Source organism: Pogoniulus pusillus, chromosome 13 (genome assembly GCF_015220805.1).
Source record: "Pogoniulus pusillus isolate bPogPus1 chromosome 13, bPogPus1.pri, whole genome shotgun sequence".
Taxonomy (NCBI): Eukaryota; Metazoa; Chordata; class Aves; order Piciformes; family Lybiidae; genus Pogoniulus; species Pogoniulus pusillus.
The window spans coordinates 2,503,456-2,528,595 of NC_087276.1; the positions used below are offsets into that span (position 1 = coordinate 2,503,456).

Consider the following 25,140-nt stretch of genomic DNA (forward strand, 5'->3'; position numbering starts at 1 on the left):
TCTTCCTTTCTGTTGTGCTCAGGAAAAACTCCACAAGTGATGCCATGCATTGATGTTGTTGCTGGAGTGTACTGCTGCTACTACTCCACAAATGTCTCGCTTAGTCCTTGCAAAGAGCTGCAGTTCATGAGGTCTGAAACACCCAGAGAGTCCTGGGCAGGCACTGGCTTCAGGCCATGCCTCCTGGGGCTGTGTTTATTGCAAACTGCCTTCCTGTTGTCCTGCTGTGTGTCTGAGGGCATCTTAGAGTCACAGAATCAGTCAGGGTTGGAAGGGAGCACAAGGAGCAGCCAGTTCCAACTCCCCTGCCATGCCCAGGGACACCCTACCCTAGAGCAGGCTGCACACAGCCTCAGCCAGCCTGGCCTCAAACACCTCCAGCCATGGGGCCTCAACCACCTCCCTGGGCAACCCAGTCCAGCCTCTCACCACTCTCCTGCTCAACACCTTCCTCCTCACATCCAGCCTGAATTTACCCATCTCCAGCAGAGAGGGGGTTGCCAGCAGGTTGAGGGAGGAGATTCTGCCATTCTGCTCTGCTCTGGTGAGACCTTAGCTGCAATGCTGTGTCCAGTACAGGAGAAATGACCTGTTAGAGTGGGTCAGGGAGAGGGCCATAAAAATGATCTTAGGGTTGAAACCCCTTTGCTGTGAGGACAAGCTGAGAGAATTGGGGTTGTTGAGACTGGAGAAGAGGCCTTATTGTGGCCTTTCAGCCCTTAAAGGGGTCTATCAAAAAGATGGAGACAGGCATTCTAGCAGGGCCTGTTGTGATAAGACAAGGAGTGATGGCTTTAAACTACAAGAGGGGAAATTTAGATACAACCAAGGTTTTTTTTTTACATTGAAAGTGATGAAATCCTGGACCAAGTTGCCCAGAGAGGTGGTAAATGTCCCAGCCCTGAAAATCATAGAATGGTTTAGGTTGGAAGGGACCTCAAAGCTTTTCTAGTTCCAACCCCCTGCCATAGGCAGGGACACCTCCCATTAGAACAGGTTGCTCAGAGCCTTGTCCAGCCTGACCTTGAACACCTCCAGGGAGGTTGTGGAGCACAGAAGCACCCAATGTGCTCTTTGATCACATTGAGTGCTTCTGTGCTCCACAACCTCCCTGGGCAACCTGTGCCAGTGCCTCACCACTCTCAACCCATGCCAGTGCCTCACCACCCTCACTGCAAAGAACCCTTTCCTAACATCTACTTTCAATCTCCCCTCTGCCAGTTCAAACCCATTACCACTTAGTCCTGTCATTACAAGATCTTGTCAGTAGTCCCACCCCCCCCCCCCCCCCCCCCCCCCCCCCGCCCTCCTCTAGCCTCCTTCATACCTAATAACAATTCACACTTCCCTGTGTCCACACCCTAGACTCTTCTAGGCCCTAAGGGATTTTTAAGGCTATAGTTCCCAAGTTAGGACATGACCACAAAATACAGCCTTTGACCTGCTCTCATTTCTGGGAATGCCAGATGCTCAGGAGTGAGCAGGTCTGGTGTTTTTCATTAAAAAATCAGGGCAGATCCCATTGGGTGCTTCTGTGCTCCACAACCTCCCTGGAGGTCTTGAAGGCCAGGTTGCCCAGGGGGGTTGTGGCTGCTCCCTCCCTGGAGGTGTTGAAGGCCAGGCTGGATGAGGCCTTGACCAACCTGTTCTAGTGGGAGGTGTCCCTGCCTATGCTGGGGGGTTGGAACTGGATGAGCTTTGAGGTCTCTTCCAACCTAAACCATTCTATGATTCCCATCCTGCTGTTAGATGTTGTTCCTAAGTGAGACGTGAAGCAGCACCTAGGAACTTACTCCTTCAGTTCTAGAGCATTGATTCATCACAAATCACACCTTCCACTAATTCTCACTGCTGTTCTTAGGAGATTTAGTCAAAGCCTGTATCCCTAAACTGAACTGCAGTGTAGGTATGTCAGTAATTACCCCCAGCCACTCTCTTCAGGTTCTCTCTTCAGGACTCCACAGATGTGTGAAGAGCAGTATGGGCACTGGTGTCCACAGTTCTCACTCAATCCTAGGGGCTCCATTCTCCATATCTGAAGGGAGCCTACAGGGAGGGTGGGGAGGGACTATTGACAAGGTCTTGTAGTGACCACAGCTTGAGTGCTGTGTCCAGGTCTGGGCTCCTCAATTCAAGAGAGATGTTGAGGTGCTGGAAGGTGTACAGAGAAGGGTGACAAAGCTGGGGAGGGGCCTGGAGCAGAGCCCTGTGAGGAGAGGCTGAGGGAGCTGGGGGTGTGCAGCCTGCAGCAGAGGACGCTCAGGGCAGAGCTCATTGCTGTCTGCAGCTACCTGAATCAACCAGGTTGGAAGAGACCTCCAAGCTCAGCCAGTCCAACCTAGCACCCAGCCCTATCCAGTCAACCAGACCATGGCACTAAGTGCCTCATCCAGGCTTGGCTTCAACACCTCCAGGAACAGTGACTCCACCACCTCCCTGGGCAGCCCATTCCAATGCCAATCACTCTCTCTGCCAACAACTTCCTCCTAACATCCAGCCTAGACCTCCCCTGCCACAACTTGAGACAGTGTCCCCTTGTTCTGGTGCTGCTTGCCTGGAAGAAGAGACCAACCCCACCTGGCTATAACCTCCCTTCAGGTAGTTGTAGACAGCATTGAGGTCACCCCTGAGCCTCCTCTTCTCTAGGCTAAACAACCCCAGCTCCCTCAGCCTCTCTTCAAGGTAATGATGCTTTTTTTTCAAGCATGTTTTTCTCATCCTCTGTGTGCAGTGGTATCAGTGCTGTTATTTTTTAAGTGCTTCTCAAACATGTAGTTTAAAAATTGAGCAGTTTATGGGGGAAATCAATCTCTTGGTCTCTCTTTGGCAGTTAATTTTTCTCTAGTAGAGTTACTCTGAGGTCTTCACTGGTAGTAAGTTATATTTTCCATTAATTTCTTTGTTTCTCTCGCATGAGCGTGGAAACATTTGAGTTTGGCATCAGATACATCACTTAAATGCTTTAATAATGGCTTGTGAGAAGGGCTGGAACCCACCAGTGTGTTGACAGCATCTGCTAAATCATGCCCAAAATGAGTAGGATGCTTGCTTGCTGTGAAGTGATGTTGCACAGCAGGAAGAGAGGAGGGCAAATGAAGTAACAGCACTGGGTTGTGTTCCTGACATAGCCATTTCTGTGTTAAATATTTAATCTGTCTTCTTGTGCTGGTTTGAAGCTAATTGGAATATTTTTGCCAACCAGAGCCTGAGCTGCAGCAGCAGCAGTGTGGCCAGCAGGGCCAGGGAGGTGATTCTCCCCCTCTGCTCTGCTGAGACCCCACCTGGAGTACTGAATCCAGCTCTGGAGCCCCCGGGACAAGAGGGATGTGGAGATGCTGGAGTGTGTCCAGAGCAGGGCCAGGAGGATGCTGAGAGGCTGCAGCAGCTCTGCTGTGAGCACAGACTGAAAGAGTTGTGGCTGTACAGTCTCGAGCAGAGGAGGCTCCCAGGTTACCTTCTTGAGGCCTTCCAGCATCTGAAAAAGGCCTATAAAAAAGCTGAGTAAGGACTTTTCAGGATATCAGGGAGTGCCAGGACTTGGGGGAATGGAGCAAAGCTGGAGGTTGGTAGGTTTGGCCTGGATGTGAGAGGGAAGTTGTTGAGCCTGAGAGTGGTGAGAGGCTGGAATGGTTGAAGCCCCATGGCTGGAGGTGTTTGAGGCCAGGCTGGCTGAGGCTGTGCGCAGCCTGCTCTAGTGTAGGGTGTCCCTGGGCATGGCAGGGGGCTTGGAACTGGCTGATCCTTGTGGTCCCTTCTAACTTCAACTGATTCTATTTGTGTCATAGGTAATGGAGAATTTAGGAGTGCCTCTTTAAGTGTTGCTCTTGAGGTAGTGCTGAACCCCTTTTGATTTAGTTTTACTTTTCACCTGTCAGCAAAGGTTTAAACTTCAGTTTGCATACCTGTGCAGCTGGACTGCATTGAATGTCCCATGGGGTTTTTTTTGGTAAAATAAAGCTTTTTGTTCCCTTTATGACTGTCACTTCGTGTTTCAGAAGCTCAGAAATATTAGTGCCTTTGTTTTGGTACAAAGCAAAGGATAGATTAATGGACTTTAGCCTGACTATCCTGCAACATGCCTGCTATTTCATACAGTTGAGGCACAGAAGTCTGTAGGTTGATGGCAAAATGAATATTTTTAACCCCCACTCACTGTTACCCTTTTTAGAAATAAGTAGCTTTAACAAGGATGCCTTTAAGAGTCAGTCATCAGCAAGTGTGCAGATGACACCAAGCTGGGGGCAGATGTGACTGAGTTGGAGGGCAGAAGGGCTCTGCAGCAGGACCTTGACTGCCTGGACAGATGGACAGAGTCCAAAGGGATGGGGTTCAATAGCTCCAAGTGCAGGGTGCTGCACTTTGGCCACAGCAACCCCATGCAGAGATACAGGCTGGGGTCAGAGTGGCTGAGAGCAGCCAGACAGAGAGGGATCTGGGGGTGCTGATTGATACCTGCCTGAACATGAGCCAGCAGTGTGCCCAGGTGGCCAAGAGAGCCAGTGGCATCCTGGCCTGCATCAGGAATGGTGTGGCCAGCAGGAGCAGGGAGGTCATTCTGCCCCTGGACTCTGCACTGCTTAGACCTCACCTTGAGTGCTGTGTTCAGTTCTGGGCCCCCCCAGTTTAGGAGAGACATTGAGATGCTTGAGCGTGTCCAGAGAAGGGCGACGAGGCTGGGGAGAGGCCTTGAGCACAGCCCTACGAGGAGAGGCTGAGGGAGCTGGGATTGGTTAGCCTGGAGAAGAGGAGGCTCAGGGGAGACCTTATTGCTGTCTACAACTACCTGAGGGGTGGTTGTGGCCAGGAGGAGGTTGCTCTCTTCTCTCAGGTGGCCAGCACCAGAACGAGAGGACACAGCCTCAGGCTGTGCCAGGGGAGATTTAGGCTGGAGGTGAGGAGAAAGTTCTTCCCTGAGAGAGTCATTGGGCACTGGAATGGGCTGCCCGGGGAGGTGGTGGAGTCGCCGTCCCTGGAGCTGTTCAAGGCAGGACTGGACGTGGCACTTGGTGCCATGGTCTGGCCTTGAGCTCTGTGGTAAAGGGTTGGACTTGATGATCTGTGAGGTCTCTTCCAACCCTGATGATACTGTGAAGAGAAAACACAGGTCTGTGCCCTTGAGAAATGTTAACTGCCTCTGTCTTGAGTTCTCTGCTCCCACATTTGTGTTCCTGTTCTCTGCTGTCACTAGCTGTGATTATTTTCCCCTCCATCCCTGGAGGTGTTCAAGAAAAGCCTGGATGAGGCACTTAGTGCCATGGTCTGGTTGATTGTACAGGGCTGGGTGCTAGGTTGGACTGGATGATCTTGGAGGTCTCTTCCAACCTGCTTGATTCTGTGATTAATGTAAATGAACCTCCTAGGAGGAAAAGAAAACGTTTAGGAAAGTTAACAAGAGAACCAGGGGGTCACACAGAATTTCAGCATAGTGGGGAATGAAGAGCACCTCTGGAGGTCACCCAGTCCAATCCCTTTACTGAAACAGGGTCACTCAGAGCAGGCTGCCCAAGGTTGCATCGTTTAGGTGGGTTTGGAAATCTGTCTAGAAAAGGAGACTCCACAGCCTCTCTGGGTAGCATGGTCCAGCACTCTCTCACCCTTGTAGGAAAGAAGCTTTCCCACATGTTCAGATGGAACATCCTGCGTTCCTGTTTGTGCCTCTTCTGCCATGGTCTGTCACTGGACACCACTGAGAAGAGTCACAGTCTCACAGTATCACCAAGGTTGGAAGAGACCTCACAGGTCATCAAGTCCAACCCTTTACCACAGAGCTCAAGGCCAGACCATGGCACCAAGTGCCACGTCCAGTCCTGCCTTGAACAGCTCCAGGGACGGCGACTCCACCACCTCCCCGGGCAGCCCATTCCAGTGTCCAATGACTCTCTCAGTGAAGAACTTTCTCCTCACCTCCAGCCTAAACTTCCCCTGGTGTAGCTTGAGGCTGTGTCCTCTTGTTCTGGTGTTGGCCACCTGAGAGAAGAGAGCAACCTCCTCCTGGCCACAACCTCCCCTCAGTTAGCTGTAGACAGCAATAAGGTCTGCCCTGAGCCTCCTCTTCTCCAGGCTAACCAATCCCAGCTCCCTCAGCCTCTCCTCGTAGGGCTGTGCTCAAGGCCTCTCCCCAGCCTCGTTGCCCTTCTCTGGACACGCTCAAGCATCTCAGTGTCCCTCCTAAACTGGGGGGCCCAGAACTGAACACAGCACTCAAGATGTGGTCTAAGCAGTGCAGAGTCCAGGGGCAGAATGACCTCCCTGCTCCTGCTGGCCACACCATTCCTGATGCAGGCCAGGATGCCACTGGCTCTCTTGGCCACCTGGGAGTCTGTCCCCATCCTCTTGCTCTCCACCCTTTAGATGTTGGTAAGCATTTATTAGATTGCCTCTGAGTTGTCTCTTCTCCGGGGTAAACAGTCCCAGGTCTGTCAGCCTGTCTTTGTCAGAGTCCCCTCATCTTTGTAGCCTCCAGTAGCTGTCTAAAATAAACTTCCAGATGAATAACAATTATTTCCTTGTTTCAGGATTTCTAGTAGGAAGGCTGTCCTGAGGGTGAAGCATGACTGCCTGGCTTCTTCCCTTTCCTCCTTCAGCCTGTGTTCCCTCTTGGTGGTGGCCTTAGGCCTGTCTATCCATGGTTACCCAGTTTGAGATAGCAGAAGAATAACTGCTTTTGTAGTGCTAATTTTCTGTTGGTTTAGGTGCCTGCAGAGACTCGCCCCATGCTCCAGTAAACACCACAGTTGATACAAAGGAAAATCCACTCTTCTGCCCTGAGAAGGAGAGGCTTTAAACTGGATCAGCAAGCTAATCTGACTCATTCCTAGCCATGCATGCACTCGTGTGTTGGTACAAAGGAGGGAAGGAGACGGATTATGGTTTGGAGACCAACAGTCTGTTTTTATTAGCAGCCCAGCATTAAAGCTGCTTGAGCCAAACTGAAACTGGACCCTTAGGCCATGCACTTCGCGGGCAGCCTTGGCTGCCCCATCCTGACCTTGCAAAGTGTTGTGTTTTTTTTTTTCCCAGGACATGGTTCATCTTTAGTGATGGTCTTCTGGTACTTTTCAGGAACACTCCTGTGCACAGAAACACCTCAGTTGTCAGGAACAGAGTTCAGTTGCAGATTTGCTTATGCCGAAGCTGCCTGGGGGGAGTTGTGTGAGCAGAACTAGTGGAAATGGCTCTGACAATCCATGTTTGTTATCCCTGCCACAATGACTGGAAGCATTTAAAGAGCCTCAGCATTCATCCAGGGATATGTAAGAGGTGGGTGACATCTGTATACTCCAGGGCAATCTGAGCCAGGTAGCTAAAAATCAGAGAGCCTGCAGAGCAGAGTTATTCTCCTTACATCTAGAAACTCTGCATTCTTAATCAGTAGTGATGTTTGCCTCCCACTGTTCTTCATTCTGTGTGAACTAATAGGTGTGAAGAGGGTGAAGCCCAGGAAGAAACAGGTACTTCTTGTACGGGGCTTTGAGTGAGAGATCAAGGACAGGAGGTGATGTGGGAATGAAGTTCAGTGTAGGTCTACCTGCTTGAAAAAGCTTTGTGAAAACCTTTAGCTCAGTAGGTCTGACTGTTACAGCCCCACAGTCCTGTTCTCCTAGGCCTTTCTATGGCAGAGGCTTTTTCATAACCATAACCTGGCATGGGCCAGTGGAGCTGCTGAGGAAGGTCATGCTGCTGTGTTGGTTCCCAGGGGGTGGTTGTAATACAAGGGTTGGTGCGTGGAGCACTTTGCTCTCTGTTGCAAGCAGCTGTCCTTTTGGACAGAGCTGTGGAGCTGCTCCCAGGCCATTTTGGAGCAGGGTTTCTGATCTGCCTGGTTGGATAATTTAGTGGGTGTTTGAGCAGCACATGGAAGATCTTCTTTGCTCTGGGAATGGGCTGCCCAGGGAGGTGGTGGAGGCACCGTCCCTTGAGGTCTTCAGGCAAAGCCTGGATGAGGCACTTAGTGCCATGGTCTAGTTGACTGGCTAGGGCTGGGTGCTAGGTTGGACTGGATGATCTTGGAGGTCTCTTCCAACCTGCTTGATTCTATGATTCTCTTCTATGATTCTAGAAGTGATGCTGAGATCCAGGCACTGCCCTGGTGGCATGGAGGAGAGCAGAGCCTGGAAAATAAGCGAAGAGGGGACACGGGTGACATTTACACTTGTGTGGAAACCACTGAGTGAGAGGGGACCACCAGGGTGATTGGGTGGGAGCTGGGCCCTGGGGAGGGGCTGCTCCTGGGGCAGCAGCAATCCGGGGGGGTGGGAAGGGCTGGGGGGCTTGCTGTGGTGCGGCCTTGTGCTCGCTTTGCAGTGGCTTCGAATTCAGGCAAGCCTGCTGAACAGCAGCTCTTCTCTGGGGGCCAGGGAATTATTTCCACCATTCTCTAGGGCTTGTTACAATCTCCATCCTCTCCACTTCAGGCAATGTGTGCAAACACTGCTGCTGGAGCTGCGAGGAGCATCTCTCTTCAAATGCAGCTGCCTTAAATCCCCCCTGTAGCTCTTCCACTTAGCTGGCTCTACGATGAGGAGGTTTCCCTCAACATCTTTCATTACCTTAGGCTCTGCTTTGCTTGATAGGGGATTTTCCTTATGACGCTGTTGCTTTTGTGTCTGTTTGGTTCCTTTCTCTGTCTTAATCCACATGAGGATGTATTTATAAGTTAATAACAGTAATTTGGGGTTTTTAGCCCTCTTTTTGTCAGTTAAAACCTTGCATGCTGAAAACTGGCAAAGAAGTGTTGCCACTGGCAGCTCTGATAGTACATTCCAGATGTAGTAGTAAAACTTGCTTGGGTTAATGGTACTTTTAAAATGCAGATGTAAGTGAGTAGAGGCTGTTCTCTAAAGCAGGTGAAGTTTTGTATTCCAGGCTTTGTTTTATCACCTTGAGAATCCAGACAGTGAAGTTACCAGGCAGTACCTGAAGTCACTCAGTTGTTTTGTCCAGTAAAACCTAACCCTGTAACTCTTTGATCCTTTCTGTGGACATGAGTAAACTTGGATGTTTGCAAGATCCTTTGCTGCGAGAAACTTAATGTGTGTTCCTGTGACTATACGTTGAGTGAAGTGGGGTGGGGTTTTGTTGTGTGTGCAGATAGTTTGTGGTATCTGGGGTTGAGTTTAAGTAGTAGGTGTGAAATGCTGGAAGTCAGGAAACAGGGCAGTGGACGCTGAGGGCACTTAGCTCCAACTGCAAATAGTCAATCCATTGAAACTGTTCTCTGGCAAAGATTATCTGCCTGAGAGCTGAATAGCTGTGTAAATAATAATGTTTGCAGCCAGGTGTTAGGTACAGCACGTTTACATTTGCCACATTTCAAATGAATTTCTGGTGCAAGCTTTTCAGTGAGACCCTATTGCCACAAAGGGCAATAAATAAAACCTTGATATATGTATGGTAGAGTAGAGTCAATATATGTAATGATAGCTGGGATAAGGAGTCCTTTGGAAAAACATCCAGGGATATTTATTACTCAGACTGAAATGTATTCTCAGCATAGACAGACACACAAAGCCAAGTGTATTTTTCCACCCCAAATGCAGAACCAGTGTTAACACTGAATGACACAGGGGAGTTACTGGTTTGTCAAGGAGCCAAATGGTGGGAGCTGCAGGATTTAACTTGTGCTGTTCTGGCCACCTTGATGATGCTGCCTTTCAGTATGACTGCTGTGTGGTGTTTTCCTGGGCTTTATCTAACTTGGATGTAGAGAATCTAATCTCTCTGTGCTGGGGGTTGCAGAGCACCTCTGGAGATCACCTAGTCCAACCCTCCTGCTGAAGCAGAGCCACCTAGAGCAGATTGCCCAGCATGGATCCCAGGCAGGTTTGGAATCTCCCCAGAGAAAGAGACTCCACAACCCCTCTGGGCACCCTGGTCCAGTGCACCTCACAGGACAGAAGTTCTTCCTCATATGGAACCTCCTGGGCTCTAGTTTGTGCCTCTTGCCCTTTGTTCTGTTGCTGGACACCACTGAAAAGGGTCTGGCCCTATCCTCTTGGCCTCTGCCCTTTAGCCTGTGATAACCTTTAGTAAGATGTCCTCTCAGTCACCTGTTCTCCAGGCTAAACAGCCCCAGGGGTCTCAGTCTTTCGTCCTTAGAGAGATGCTCCAAATCCCTTGACATCTTTTTAGCCTCCACTGGACTCGGTCCAATAGTTCCCTGTGTTTCTTGAACTGGATGGAATAGTCCAGATGTGGCCTCTCTAGGGCAGAATAGAGGGAGAGGTGAACATCTCTAAACCTGCTGATCACACTCTTCCCAATGTACATCATGAGACCACTGGCCTTGTCTGCAAAAACACATTGCTGGCTCCTGTGGAACTTGTTGCCCACAATCACTCCCAGGTCCTTTCCCATGAGGCTGCTTTCCAGCACATCACTCCCTAACCTGTACTGGTACAGGGAGGGACTATTCCTGTCCCAGCACAAATCTCTATACTTGCCCTTGTTATGTTCAGAGGATGAGCAAATCATGGAATCAACCAGGTTGGAAGAGACCTCCAAGCTCACCCAGCCCTAGCCAATCAACCAGACCATGGCACTAAGTGCCCCAGCCAGGCTTGGCTTCAACACCTCCAGGGACAGCGACTCCACAGCCTCCCTGGGCAGCCCATTCCAATGCCAATCACTCTCTCTGACAACAACTTCCTCCTCACATCCAGCCTAGACCTCCCCTGCCACAACTTCAGACTCTGTCCCCTTCTTCTGTTGCTGCTTGCCTGGCAGAAGAGACCAACCCCACCTGGCTACAGCCTCCCTGCAGGGAGTTGCGGTCAGCAATGAGGTCTGCCCTGAGCCTCCTCTTCTGCAGGCTGCACACCCTCAGCTCCCTCAGCCTCTCCTCACAGGGTTTGTGTTCCAGGCCCTTCCCCACCTTTGTTGCCCTTCTCTGGACACCTTCCAGCACCTCAACATCTCTCTTGAATTGAGGAGCCCAGACCTGGACACAGCACTCCAGGTGTGGCCTGAGCAGTGCTGAGCACAGGGGCAGAAGAACCTCCCTTGTCCTGCTGCCCACACTGCTCCTGAGCCAGCCCAGGATGCCATTGGCTCTGCTGCCCACCTGGGCACACTGCTGCCTCATCTTCAGCTCCTCTCTACCAGTACCCCATGGTACTGGTATATGTGTGTAATGGTTTATGTATTTCTGATAACAGACAAGTGAAAGAACAGATGATATTTCATAACTGCCATATTTAGTGAGGCTTTTTCCCTCCAGATCCCTTGCCTGTGACAGCTCCTGTGGAGGAAAGCAAGAGGGGAACGTTGCACATCGGCTGCTGCACCTGTGCCCGCCGCAATGAGAAGCTGCATCAGGTTTCTGCTTGTGATTTCCTGCTTTTTATGGGGGTGTAATTATTATAAGCAGGTCAATTGGTAAACACATTCCTGCAAGGATTTTCCCCTCCCTTATTTAACAGGAGTTTTCTTCTAAAACTAAAGAGTAAACTGTATTAGGATAAGTCGTGTATCAGGCCAAATCACTGATTATGTTCTAAGCAGGATCAGACCTGAAAACCCCCGGTTTGCTTCCCCAGGGTCTTGAATGAGTGTCCTAGCTGCTTTGTCTTGTTGAAAAATGATACCATGTTTTATTTGTGGTTGTAGACTTTGGTCTTTGGTGGCTGCCTTGTGAAACAGAATGCACTGAAGAGCTATCATCTGTGTATCCCTCACACAGTTTGATCTATAATCATAGTCGTAGAATTGTTTCAGTTGGCAAGATCACTGATGTCAGCCATTCAGAAGGTCTTGTAGCAGTAGTACAAGGGGCAGTGGTTTTGAACTGGATCAGGGTAGATTTAGTTTGGACATTAGGAGAAATTTTTCTGCAGTGAAGGTAGAGTCCAATGGGATGGGGTTCAATAGCTCCAAGTGCAGGGTGCTGCACTTTGGCTACAACAACCCCATGCAGAGATACAGGCTGGGGTCGGAGTGGCTGAGAGCAGCCAGACAGAGAGGGATCTGGGGGTGCTGATTGATACCCACCTGAACGTGAGCCAGCAGTGTGCCCAGGTGGCCAAGAGAGCCAGTGGCATCCTGGCCTGCATCAGGAATGGTGTGGTCAGCAGGAGCAGGGAGGTCATTCTGCCCCTGGACTCTGCACTGCTTAGACCACACCTTGAGTGCTGTGTTCAGTTCTGGGCCCCCCAGTTTAGGAGAGACATTGAGATGCTTGAGTGTGTCCAGAGAAGGGCGACGAGGCTGGGGAGAGGCCTTGAGCACAGCCCTATGAGGAGAGGCTGAGGGAGCTGGGATTGGTTAGCCTGGAGAAGAGGAGGCTCAGGGGTGACCTTATTGCTGTCTACAACTACCTGAGGGGTGGTTGTGGCCAGGAGGAGGTTGCTCTCTTCTCTCAGGTGGCCAGCACCAGAACAAGAGGATACAGCCTCAGGCTGTGCCAGGGGAGATTTAGGCTGGAGATGAGGAGAAAGTTCTTCTCTGAGAGAGTCATTGGACACTGGAATGGGCTGCCCGGGGAGGTGGTGGAGTCGCTGTCCCTGGAGCTGTTCAAGGCAGGACTGGACGTGGCACTTGGTGCCATGGTCTGGCCTTGAGCTCTGTGGTAAAGGGTTGGACTTGATGATCTGTGAGGTCACTTCCAACCCTGATGATACTGTGAGACTGTGAAACACTAGAACAGTCTGAGGACAGACTGAAAGAGTTGGGGCTGCTCAGTCTGCAGAAGAGGAGGCTCTGAGATGACCTTACTGTGGCCTTCCAGTATCTGAAGAGGGCCTACAAAAAAGCTGGGGAGGGACTTTTGAGGCTGTGAGAGAGTGGCAGGAGTGGGGGGAGTGAAGCAAAGTTGAAGGTGGGGAGATTCAGAGTGGAGGTGAGGAGGAAGTTGTTGAGCATGAGAATGGTGAGAGGCTGGAATGGGTTGCCCAGGGAGAGGTGGTTGAGGCCCCATGGCTGGAGTTGGGGCCAGGCTGGCTGAGACTGTGGCCAGGCTGATCTAGGGTAGGATGTCCCTGCCCATGGCAGAGGTTTGGAGCTGGCTGATCCTTGTGGTCCCTTCCAACCCTGACTGCTTCTATGATTCCGTGATTCTATCTACCTCTAACAAGTATGGTGCTAGCCTGTGTTCCTTAGCACCACATATGGTCATCTCCTAAACACCTTCAGGGATGAGGATTCAGCCACTTCCCTGGGGAGTGTATTACAGTGTTGAATGACTGTACAGTTATCAAGTTGGAAAAGACTCTTGAGATCATCAGGCCCAACCATTAACCCAAATCTACCAAACTCTCTACTAAATCATATCCCTGAGTGCCACATCTAAATGACTTCTGAACAGCTCCAGTGGCAGTGACTCAGCCGCCTCCCTGGTCAGCCTGGCCCAATGCTTGACTACTGTTTCAGTGAATACTTTTTTTTCCTAATGTCTATCCTAAACCCACCCTGGTACAGCTTGAGGCTGTTCCTTCTTGTTCTATTACTAATTACCTGTGAGAAGAGACCAGCACCTACTTCCCTATATTGTCCTTTCATGTAGTTGTAGAGGGTGATAAGGTCTCCCTTCAGCCTCCTCTTCCTCAACCTTAACAATCCCAGTTCCCTCAGTTGCTCTTCATAAGACTTGTTCTCTAGGCCCTTCACCAGCTTAGTTGCCATTTCACAGAAGTTGCTTCTAAGATCCAACCTAAACCTCTGCTGGTACAACTAGAGGCCATTTCCTCTCATCCTATCACTTGTTATCTGGGAGAAGACACCAACACTCTCCTCACTGCAGCCCCCTTTCAGGTAGCTGTAGAGGTTGAGACATTGTCCCCTGAGCTTCCTCTTCCCCAGAGTAAATGGTATTCTTGCACAAACGAGCAGCTCATTCCTCCAGCACGTGCCAGCCTTTCCTACATCAGAAGTCAAGGCATAAACATTGATTTCTCCAAAAGCCCACCAGGATACATTCATGTTCTAGAAGAACCTGAGTGTTTACATCTAGTACACACCAGTAGGTGAAAGATCCTTTCATGTGCCTTTTAATTTTTATTTGTCAGTAATTAAGCAGGAGTGACCCAAGAACAAAATTATGGTGTTGTAAGGGCAGTGGAATGCCTCACAGGATCATAATCTAATACTAAAACTGCTTTGGATCCAGTTGCTCTCTTTTTTCATGGAATGATAGAATCAGCCAGGTTGGAAGAGACCTCCAAGCTCATCCAGCCCAACCTAGCACCCTGCCCTATCCAGGCAACTAGACCATGGCACTAAGTGCCTCATCCAGGCTTGGCAGCAACTCCCCCACCTCCCTGGGCAGCCCATTCCAATGCCAAATCACTCTCTCTGCCCTGGGATGTTTGATTTACTTACCCTCTTTTTATACTCAAAAACAGTTGCCTGCTTCCAGAATTAGGGAGGTGACCACGATTTGTATTTCAAACAAATTTCAAAGCCCCAGTAGAGTATTTCACACAGTCTTTGAGAGTTTCATTTTGCTTTTCAGTTGGCTAGTCCTTGAAGGCAGAATATAACCCACCAAACAGTGCATCCCTTTCCTGTCTCTCAGATTTGATAGAACCTTGACAATTTCCCCAACACTCTTTGTTTCAAAAGCAGTTCTGCAAATTGGTTATGTATTTTCATTTTGAGGTTTTAAAATGCTGTGCATTAAGGGTTCAAAATAACAATTGTTAGAGAGAAAAATACCCATGCAGACAGTGGATGTGAATGAGACCAATCTTTTTCTTGCACAGTGTCATTAAAACTGAGGGATTGTTGAGTTTAAATGATCTTTTATTTAATCCTCCCTCCCTCCAAACAACTGAAGTAAGTAGCCAGTGTAATGTTTGGAATTCACAGACAATGGTTAGTAAAGGTTGCTAGTTAACATAGCAAGTAAGTGCTTTGTGTTGTGACCAGTTCTGGGCTCACCAGGTCAATAGAAACTGGGAACTATTGGAAAGAGTCCATCAGAGGCTACAAAAATGATGAGGGTTGGAAGCATCTCTCCCTGAGGAAAAGCTGAGAGACCTGGAGTTACTCAGCTTGGAGAAGAGAAGACTGAGAGGGAATCTGATCAATGCTTATCAATATCTAAAAGGCAAAGAGCAAGAGGATGTGGCCAGACTCTTCTTAGTGGTGGCCAGTGACAGGACAAGAGGCAAAGGGCACAAGCTGTAACAGAAGAGATTCCCTCTGGACACGAGGAAATACTTCTTTCCTATGAGGGTGTTCACAGTATCACCAAGGTTGGAAGAGACCTCACAGATCATCAAGTCCAACCCTTTACCACAGAGCTCAAGGCCAGACCATGGCACCAAGTGCCACGTCCAATCCTGCCTTGAACAGCTCCAGGGACGGCGACTCCACCACCTCCCCGGGCAGCCCATTCCAGTGTCCAATGACTCTCTCAGGGAAGAACTTTCTCCTCACCTCCAGCCTAAATCTCCCCTGGCACAGCCTGAGGCTGTGTCCTCTTGTTCTGGTGCTGGCTACCTGGGAGAAGAGAGCAACCTCCTCCTGGCCACAACCTCCCCTCAGGTAGTTGTAGACAGCAATAAGGTCTCCCCTGAGCCTCCTCCAGGCTAAACAATCCTGGAGCAGGCTGCCTGGAGAGGTTGTGGAGTCTCCTCTGGAGAGATTCCAAACCCACCTCTACCTTCCAATTCTGGTCAGCATGCTCTGAGGGACCCTGCTTTAGCAGGGGTTTGGACTCGATGATCTCCAGAGGTCCCTTCCAGTCTGCATTATTCGATTCCGGTTTGGCTGGAGAAAATCTTTCACATTTCCAATAAATCCATGATATTGCTGTGCCACTTAAAGAATTCAGGGCCTGAGTTTTTAATTAGGTGCTCTGTGTTTGGGTCCAAAGACATAAAAATTATCAGTAAGCACTGCACTCTGTTAAAGGGGGATGGAGGAGATTTTCCTCATGGATCTGTGTCAGGTTTTGGTTTTGTTAGAGGTGAAGACTTTAATGTCTTTAATGTCATCTACTTTGCTGTGCATTGTCTAACATAGCTGAAAATAACCCCCTTGCTCACAGCTCTGGAGCTCACCACTGACTTTTTCTCCTCTCTCTTTTCAGATTGTTTCGGATCCCAATCTGATCCATGCGTCCCAATTCTCCCTCCCAACCTTCGCAGGCAGCCGAGATGAAGTTGAAGCATAACATTAACCCTGTCCTCCTACAGTTTATAAACTTAGTAATCCTGGTGTATACCTTTGTAACCTACATTCCATGGTACATACTTTCAGGATCCAGGCAGGCTATAGCAAAAGCCAAGCAGGTTAAAGCCAGACCTGTGAATAACAAGCCTGGGGCTGCATACAGATCTGTGAACAGCCTGCACTGCTTAGCTTCAGTTCTGTATCCTGGCTGTGACACACTCGACAAGGTTTTTAAGTATGCTAAAACAAAATATAAGGACAGGAAACTCTTGGGAACACGTGAAATCCTTAAAGAGGAAGATGAAATCCAGCCCTCAGGCAAGGTTTTTAAAAAGGTAAGTCTTCTTGCAGCCTGCTTCCAACAATTATTTCAGAGTACATTTATTTTGCAGTACTTCCAGTCCAGGAAAGCAAATCTTGGGAAAAAGTAAGATTCTCTAATTAGATTAAAAAGTTATGAATAGAGTTAACTTATCTGTTTCCTACCTTTTCACTACTTGCCTTTTAAAACAAATCTAAACTCTCTTGTTGCATTCCTGTTTGCTTCAGTTAAAGGAAAAACACAAGTTGTAGGTATTAGTAGTATTCAGCTGATGCAGTTACTAAGTTCAGTGCTTCCCTTTTAAGTGAGTTTAAAAAGTCTTCCTTTGTGTCACTCTAACTATAAACAGATAAACATAGGAAAAGCAGTAGATGTCTCTGCTCACATGGCTCTCTGGTAAAGTAAACTGTAGATTGAGGATTTACAGCTTTGTGCTCTGGCCTCAGGATTGAAACAAACTATTTGTTAGGAGAAGTATTTCACAGGCTTCAACTGGAAGATAGTGGGTTTTTTTGTCTTTCAATCTGCTTTAAGGTGAAATAACTTCTCTGCTGAGCTGTAACCATAGAATCAGCCAGGTTGGAAGAGACCTCCAAGCTCAGCCAGTCCAACCTAGCACCCAGCCCTGGCCAATCAACCAGACCATGGCACTAAGTGCCCCAGCCAGGCTTGGCTTCAACACCTCCAGGGATGATGACTCCACCACCTCCCTGGGCAGCCCATTCCAATGCCAATCACTCTCTCTGGCAACAACTTCCTCCTAACATCCAGCCTAGACCTCCCCTGCCACAACTTCAGACTCTGTCCCCTCATTCTGTTGTTGGTTGTCTGGGAGAGGAGACCAACCCCACCTGGCTACAGCCTCCCTTCAGGTAGTTGTAGACAGCAATGAGCTCTGCCCTGAGCCTCCTCTTCTGCAGGCTGCACACCCCCAGCTCCCTCAGCCTCTCCTCACAGGGCTCTGCTCCAGGGCCCTTCACCAGCTTTGTTGCCCTTCTCTGTTCACCTTCCAGCACCTCAACATCTCTCTTGAATTGAGGAGTCCAGAACTGGACACAGCACTCAAAGTGTGGCCTGAGCAGTGCTGAGCACAGGGGCAGAAGAACCTCCCTTGTCCTACTGGCCACGCTGCTCCTGAGCCAGCCCAGGATGCCATGGGCTCTCCTGGGCACTGCTGCCTCATCTTCATCTACTCTCTCCCAGCACCCCCAGCTCCCTCTCTGCCTGGCTGCTCTCAGCTACTCAGTCCCCAGCCTGTAGTGCTGCTTGGGGTTGTTGTGGTCAAAGTGTAAAGCGCTGCTCTTGGCCTTCCTAAATCTCATCCCACTGGCCTCTGCCCACCTGTTCAGCCTGTCAAGGTCCCTCTGCATCTTCAACTAGAGCAGATTGCTCAGAGCTGTCCAATCTGACATGGAATGTTTTCAGGAATGGGGCTTCTACCACCTCTCTGGGCTACCTAAGACATGTCTCAGCACATGTTCCTCATATCAAGTCTAACATGGCAAAATTTAGTTCTGTAAAATCTTTGTAGCAGCTTTACTTTTTGGAGAGGCTTCCTTCCAGCTCTGGAGTTAACAGTGCAGTGTGCAGGAAACACTGGGTACACTTAACCTTGCTTCCTGCATTTTTTTTTCCCTCAGTACCCTATAAATAAGAAGAAAGTTCATGCTGTGCAAAGTGGACTTCTGAGCACAGCTCAGAATTTTGGCAGGTCATGACCTGTTCTCTGGTTTTCAAGCATCATTAGTAGCATAAGGCTTAAGAATTTAGGGCTTCTAGTCTTTTTTCCATTATGCAAGCAAACTGTTTTCAGTATTGGAAAGCTGAAGTGTGTTGGTGTTGACCCACTTTAATTCCCTGTTTCCAAGTATTTAGAGTTACAAAATGACCTTGGTTAGGTAATTTCTATACACAGCAGCTTGTTCTGATCCGCTTCCATTCTATCCCTCCAAGTAGTTTGTTCCAAGTTGTGGCATTCTCACTTACACCTACTTCTGGTTTATGGTTTGATGCATCTTCCAGTAGGGTTTCTTAAAGCTTTAAGCCTGTTGTAGCAAGTGAGTGGAATGGGAAGAGCTCACAAGATAACTTGTTGAATCCAGAGTTCTTTTGATTTTTGTCTTTCACTTCCATTGCCTTAATTCCTTCCAAGGGCAACTTGTTGAGCTTGATTTGGTGCACAACAATTTTAATCCTTGGATGTAATGCCTACCATTTCTGTATCTTACAGGAGCTCTAAAACTCAAAAGGAAGAAAAATCATTTGCTAAGAATTCAACATAACAATGAGAACAAATGAGTGATGCATTTCTATGAGGTCCTCTGCAAGCCAGGAGCAGATTTGAGTGTAAATCATGGGTTTGTGTACTGGAATTGCATTACCTGTGGAAATTATCATGGGCTAGATTAGCCTTGTTAATTAATGGAGTAAAATATATATACATATATATGTAGATAGATATCAGAGGCTATTATTAAGCTTCTGACCCTTGAGAGAACAAAGTGTACCCACACTTCTAGCTGTTTTTTTTTTAAGCTAGATATTGAACATTACTGTATTAGTTTCAGAGACTTGGCTGGTACAGCTGCAGGCCATCCGGAGAGACCTGAACAGACAGAGCTGGGCACAAGGGAACCAAATGAGGTTCAGCAAGGACAAGTGCAGAGTCTTGCACCTGGGAAGGGGTAATAAACTTCAGCAGTACAGGCTGGGAGGTGACTGCTGGAGAGCAGTCCTGTGGAGAGGGACCTGGGGGTCCTGGTGGCTAACAAGTTACCCATGGCACAGCAATGTGCCCTTGTGGCCAAGCAGGCCAATGGGATCCTGGGGTGTATTAGGAGTGTGTCCAGCAGATCAAGGGAGGTTCTCCTCCCCCTCTAGTGAGACCTCATCTTGAATACTGTGTTCAGTTTTGGGCTCCCCAATTGCAGAGGGACAGGGATCTGCTGAAGAGGGTCCAGCAGAGGGCTAAGAACGTGATGAGGGGACTGGAGGGCATGGCTGATGAGGAGAGGCTGAGGGCCCTGGGGCTGCTTAGTCTGGAGAAGAGAAGAGTGAGAAGGGATTTAATAAATGTTCATAAACAGATGAGGGCTGCCAGGAGGTGGGGACAGGTTCTGCTCACTTGTTCCCTGTGAAAGGACAAGCAGCAATGGATGTAAGCTGCAGCACAGGAGGTTCCAGCTCAACACAAGGGGGGGACTTCTTTCCTGTAAGGGTCCCAGAGCACTGGCACAGGCTGCCCAGAGAGGTTGTGGAGTCTCCTTCCCTGGAGCCTTTCAAGGCCTGTCTGGATGTGTTCCTCTGTGATCTGAGCTAGATTGTGTGGCCCTGCTCTGGCAGGGGGATTGGACTGGATGATCTGTGAGGTCTCTTCCAACTCTAATGATACTGTGATACTGTGAGGAGAAAGTTCTTCCCTGAGAGAGTCATTGGACACTGGAATGGGCTGCCCGGGGAGGTGGTGGAGTCGCCGTCCCTGGAGCTGTTCAAGGCAGGACTGGACGTGGCACTTGGTGCCATGGTCTAGCCTTGAGCTCTGTGGTAAAGGGTTGGACTTGATCTGTGAGGTCTCTTCCAACCCTAATGATACTGTGATACTGTGATCTCTTTGGGTCCCTTCCAACCCCTAACATCCTGTGAGCCTGTGAGAGCGATGCTTTCAATGTTAGTGGTTTACTGAGAGCAATACTATCACAGGTAGTATCATAAAAGTTCAAGAAATGATGTTCAGATTTGCTTTATTCCTGCATAGTAGCAAAGCAGGCAGGAATTCAGAGATATTAATGAAGTATAAGCATTTGCTTCTACTTATTTTGCATTTTGTGCCATTGCACATGGAGTTAGTTTTTCTGTTTCCCTCTGTATTGCCCTTTAATACAGGGATTAGAGAATGTCATGAATATGCATAAATACATATTTACAGCAAGGTGAAAATAATGCTGAACATGCTTCACAATTGGAAAAATGAATGAATTTAAGCAGTGCTCCTGTTTTACGAAGCCCCAAAGATGGGCTTTTTTGTTTTGGTGGTTGATTGTTTTATCTTCATTTTGCATTGTTTCATTGCACCTGGGCAAAGCCTTGGAAATTCAGAGCAGATACTGAAACTTAGGGTGAAGTTGTGGGAAACTTCTAGGCATGGAGAGTCACAGAATCAGTCAGGGTTGGAAGGGACCACAAGGAGCATCTAATTCCAACCCCCTGTCATAGGCAGGGAGACCCTACCCTAGAGCAGGCTGCACACAGCCTCAGCCAGCCTGGCCTCAAACACCTCCAGCCATGGGGCCTCAACCACCTCCCTGGGCAACCCATTCCAGCCTCTCACCACTCTCATGCTCAACAGCTTCCTCATCACCTCCAGGCTGACTCTCCCCACCTCCAGCTTTGCTCCATTCCCCCCAGTCTGTCACTCCCTGACAGCCTCAAAAGTCCCTCCCCAGCTTTTTTGTAGCCCCCTTCAGATCCTGGAAGCCCACAAGAAGGTCACCTGGGGGCCTTCTCTGCTCCAGCCTGCACAGCCCCAACTCTTTCAGTCTGTGCTCATAGCAGAGCTGCTGCAGCCTCTCAGCAGCCTCCTGGCCCTGCTCTGGACCACACTCCAGCATCTCCACATCCCTCTTGTACTGGGGGCTCCAGAGCTGGATGCAGTACTCCAGGTGGGGTCTCAGCAGAGCAGAGGGGGAGAATCACCTCCCTGGTCCTGCTGGCCACACTTCTGCTGCTGCAGCCCAGGCTCTGCTTGGCTTTCTGGGCTGCAAGTGCACACTGCTGGTTTGTATTGATCTTCTCACCTACCAGCAGCATCCCCAAGTCCCTCTCCTCAGGGCTGCCCTCCAGCCGCTCACTGCCCAGCCTGGATTTCTGCCTGGCATTGCTCCGACCGAGATGCAGGACTCTGCACTTGGTCTTGTTGAACCTCCTGAGCTTGGCTTGTGCCCACCTCTGCAGCCTGTGCAGGTGCCTCTGGATGGATCCCTGCTCTCCAGCCTGGCTGCTGCACCACACAGCTTGGTATCATCAGCAAACTTGCTGAGGCTGCACTCAGTGCCTCTGCCCATGGCACCCACAAAGCTGTTGAACAAGACTGGTCCCAGGACTGATCCCTGAGGGACTGCACTTGTCACTGGCCTGCACCTGGCCATGGAGCCACTGACAGCCACTCTTTGGGTGCAGCCATCAAGCCACTTCTTTATCCATCAGTGCTCCACCCATCACACCCATGTGTCACCAGCTTGGAGACCAGGATGTGGTGCAGGACAGTGTCAAAGCCTTGCTCAGCTCCAGGTCACTGCCATCAGTTGCTCACCCCTCAGCTATTCATGTTGTGACCTGTTCATAGAAGGCCACCAGGTTTGTCAGGCAGGGTTTGACCTTGGTGCAGCCATACTGATTTTACCCAAAGAGCAGTACTCATGGAGCCGTACAGAGTAGCTTACTTGGTGTTAGAAAATGCAGAGTGTTAGTGTTTTGTGGTGAGACTTCTCAGAAATAGTCAGCTGATTTTCATGTAAAATGATGGCTTCTTTGCATTAATTTTAATACACCTTCTACAAGGAAATAAATGTAAGTAGTGAGAACTGGTTTCCAAACTGTACTCAAGGTTCTCTTAGGAGGAAGACGAAGAGTCTCAGGGGAGACCCGATTGATTTCTATGACTACCAGAAGGGAGGCTGTAGGCAGGTGGGTTTGGGCTCTGCTGCCAGGCAACCAGCAAAAGGAGACGACACAGTCTCAAATTATGCCAGGAGAGGTCTAGGCTGGCTGTTAGGAGGAAGTTGTTGTCAGAGAGAGTGATTGGCATTGGAATGGGCTGCCCAGGGAGGTGGTGGAGTCGCCGTCCCTGGAGGTGTTGAAGCCAAGCCTGGCTGGGGCACTTAGTGCCATGGTCTGGTTGATTGTCTAGGGCTGGGTGCTAGGGTGGACTGGCTGAGCTTGGAAGTCTCTTCTAACCTGGCTGATTCTATGATTAATATCTAAAGGATGGGGGTCAGGAAGATTGGGCCAGACTCTTATGGTGCTGCCCAGTGCCAGAACAAGGGGCAACAGGCACAAAGTAGGATCCAGAAGGTTCCACTTGAGGAAAAAATTTTGCCCATGAGGGTGCTGGAGCCCTGGAATGGGCTGCCCAGAGAGGTTGTGGAGCCGCCTCTGGAGAGGTTCCAAACCCACCTGCATGTTGCAGTCCTGGGTGACTTGCTGTGGGTGACCCTGCCTTAGCAGGCTGCTGGACTTGGTGATCTTCAGAGGTCCCTCCCAACGCCCACTGTGCAGGAATTCTGATTCTTCAAGCTTCAAAGGCTGCTTTTAGGAAGGTTATTCAGGGTAACTGAGCTCAAGTAGTTTGACTTGTTCCTGCAGCTTTTGTGAGAACCTTTTACAACACTTTCATGCTAAAACTTGGCATGTGCATGGGTTCACTCTGCATCAAGTGTTTCGTCTCTGTCCTTTGCTGGATTTCCAAGTCTTCCTGCAGCACTGATATGAGATGTTTTACAATGCATTAACACTCCAATCTCTGTCATACCTTGCATTAGATAAGTCAGATGTTGTAATAACCAGGCATGTTTAAAAGCTGTTGCACTAGAGGGCAGCATTTCTCTATGGAATGCTGTATTTGGAAGAGAACCTTCTGAGGTGCTGTCTGTTTTGGTTTGGTGTTCAGTTTTGTGTCTAATCAGATCTGCATAACCTTAACTTCTTGTGCCCTTCTCTTGCAGACTCTCAGACAGTTATTTTCTGTCCATGTGTGAGCAGTTATCTAGTAGAAAGAAGTTCTGAAAGTTGAAAAAATCATATAGTGCTGTCCTTTGGAAGGGACCTTTAAAGGTCATCCAGTCAAACCCCCCCACAGTGGGCAGGCTCATCTTCAACTTGATCAAGTTGCTCAGAGGCCAGTCCAACGTGACTTGGAATGGTTTCAGAGATGGGGCATCTACCACCTCTGGGCTGCCTGGGCCAGTGTCTCATCACCCTCCCTAAAAAATGTCTTCCTTCTATCTAGTTTAAATCTCCCTTCTTTTAGTTTAAAACCCTCACCTTTTGTCCTGTCACAACAGGCCAGCACACATCAACCTTCATCAGTAACTGGGAGGTGAGAGCAAGAGGATGGGGCCAGACCTGTTTTGGTGGTACCCAGCAATAAGATAAGGGGCACAGACATAAAGCTGACCCTAAGAGGTTCCATCTCAACAGGAGGCAAAAACTACTTTCTGTGAGAGTGTGGGAGCCCAGGACCAGGCTGTCCCCCTAGAGAGGTTGTGGAGTCTCCTTCCCTGGAGACATTCCACATCTGCCTGGGCATTGCGGTCCTGGGCAATGTGTTGTGGGTGACCTTGCTTTAGTAGGGATACTGGACTGAGGGATCCCCAGAGTTCCCTTCCAACCTCCACCCTGCTGGGATTCTGTTCTGTACTAAGTAGTGCTTAACACCTTTCACTTAGAAGAAGCCTTTGTGAAAACTGGAGGCCTGTGTCTGAGATAATCATGGCCTTTGGGGGAGGGCTGCAAGAGCCTTCTTAAACGTGGTGGCAGTTGTGTGCTCCCACAGGGTGAAAATAGATACACAGGTGATTATGTGCCTGGAGAGGCTGTAGTGTTTGTCTTGGAACTTCCAGAGTGCCTGTACTGGTTTTGGCAGGAATATTATTCATTATCTTGAAGCTGCTGTTATAATTCAGGCAATGTTACTCCAGACAGCTGCGGTTTCCTCGTGTGGATGAAGATGCCCTACCCTGTTCGTTAAGGATTTTAATTTCCTAAATAGAATTTATTCTTCTTCTTAGGTCATCCTTGGCAAGTACACCTGGCTGTCCTATGAAGATGTATACATTAAAGCTGTTAACTTTGGAAATGGCTTAGCAGTGTTGGGTCAGCAGCCAAAGACTAACATAGCCATCTTCTGCGAGACCAGAGCGGAGTGGATGATTGCAGCACAGGCCTGCTTCATGTGCAACTACCAGCGTAAGTCTGCCTCTTCCCTGCCTTTTTTGTCTTGATTGTTGACAGTGGTTAGGGCTCAGCCAGCTGCTGGACAAGAGACAGTCCCTTTTGGAAGGGAGAGGGTAAGAGAGACTAATGAGTTGGGAAAGAAATTAAACCAGCTTTAATGGAAATAATAACAGAGTGAAATGGATGCAAAGCAACCCCCCTGATGGCAGTAGCATCATCATCATCACCACCAATGCTGTGGGCAGGCACTGGGGAAATCCCAGACTGGACTCAGCAGCAGACAGGAACCTGGAGGTAAATTCAGAAGCTAAATTATGGAACTGAATTCAAAACATGAACTTCACAAAGTGCTGTCAATGAGAAGAGACTGAACTGAGAAGTCAAATCTCTGAAGAGAATTAGTGCTGTCCTAAATCAAACCAGGAGAATCAGACAACAGAATCTCAAACATTTTTCTTACTCCATTTATATATCAAAGTTTATGTAATACACAAGACTTAAACTTACAAATAAAAAGCTTTGTGGAAGGTAGAGCTGTGGTCTTTGCAGCATTCTACTTTAGAAAAGCCTGTGTCTGCTGGCAGATGGTTGCAGTAAGCAGAGCTCGCTGAATGAATTCAAGAGGTTTATTTTCTTTCCATCTCAAATCAGTACAGATTCCTGAGTCCCTAAAAACAAACAAACAAAAATCACACATGATGTTCATTGACTCAGTTGCCTGAGCTGACATCAGGTCTTCAGCTGTGTCTCTGAGC

At 49.0% G+C, this 25,140-nt stretch overlaps 1 protein-coding gene across 1 annotated transcript in view; it reads left to right on the forward strand.

Annotated features, from left to right (window-relative positions):
• ACSL3 (acyl-CoA synthetase long chain family member 3) overlaps positions 1 to 25,140 on the forward strand; it is a 78,249-nt gene that overhangs the window by 10,866 nt on the left and 42,243 nt on the right. The window contains exons 2-4 of the mRNA XM_064152789.1: positions 11,219 to 11,316; positions 16,031 to 16,448; positions 24,220 to 24,397. Of these exons, the coding sequence (XP_064008859.1) occupies positions 16,056 to 16,448; positions 24,220 to 24,397 (571 nt within the window). The 5' untranslated portion in view covers positions 11,219 to 11,316; positions 16,031 to 16,055. The remainder of the gene's footprint in view (positions 1 to 11,218; positions 11,317 to 16,030; positions 16,449 to 24,219; positions 24,398 to 25,140) is intronic.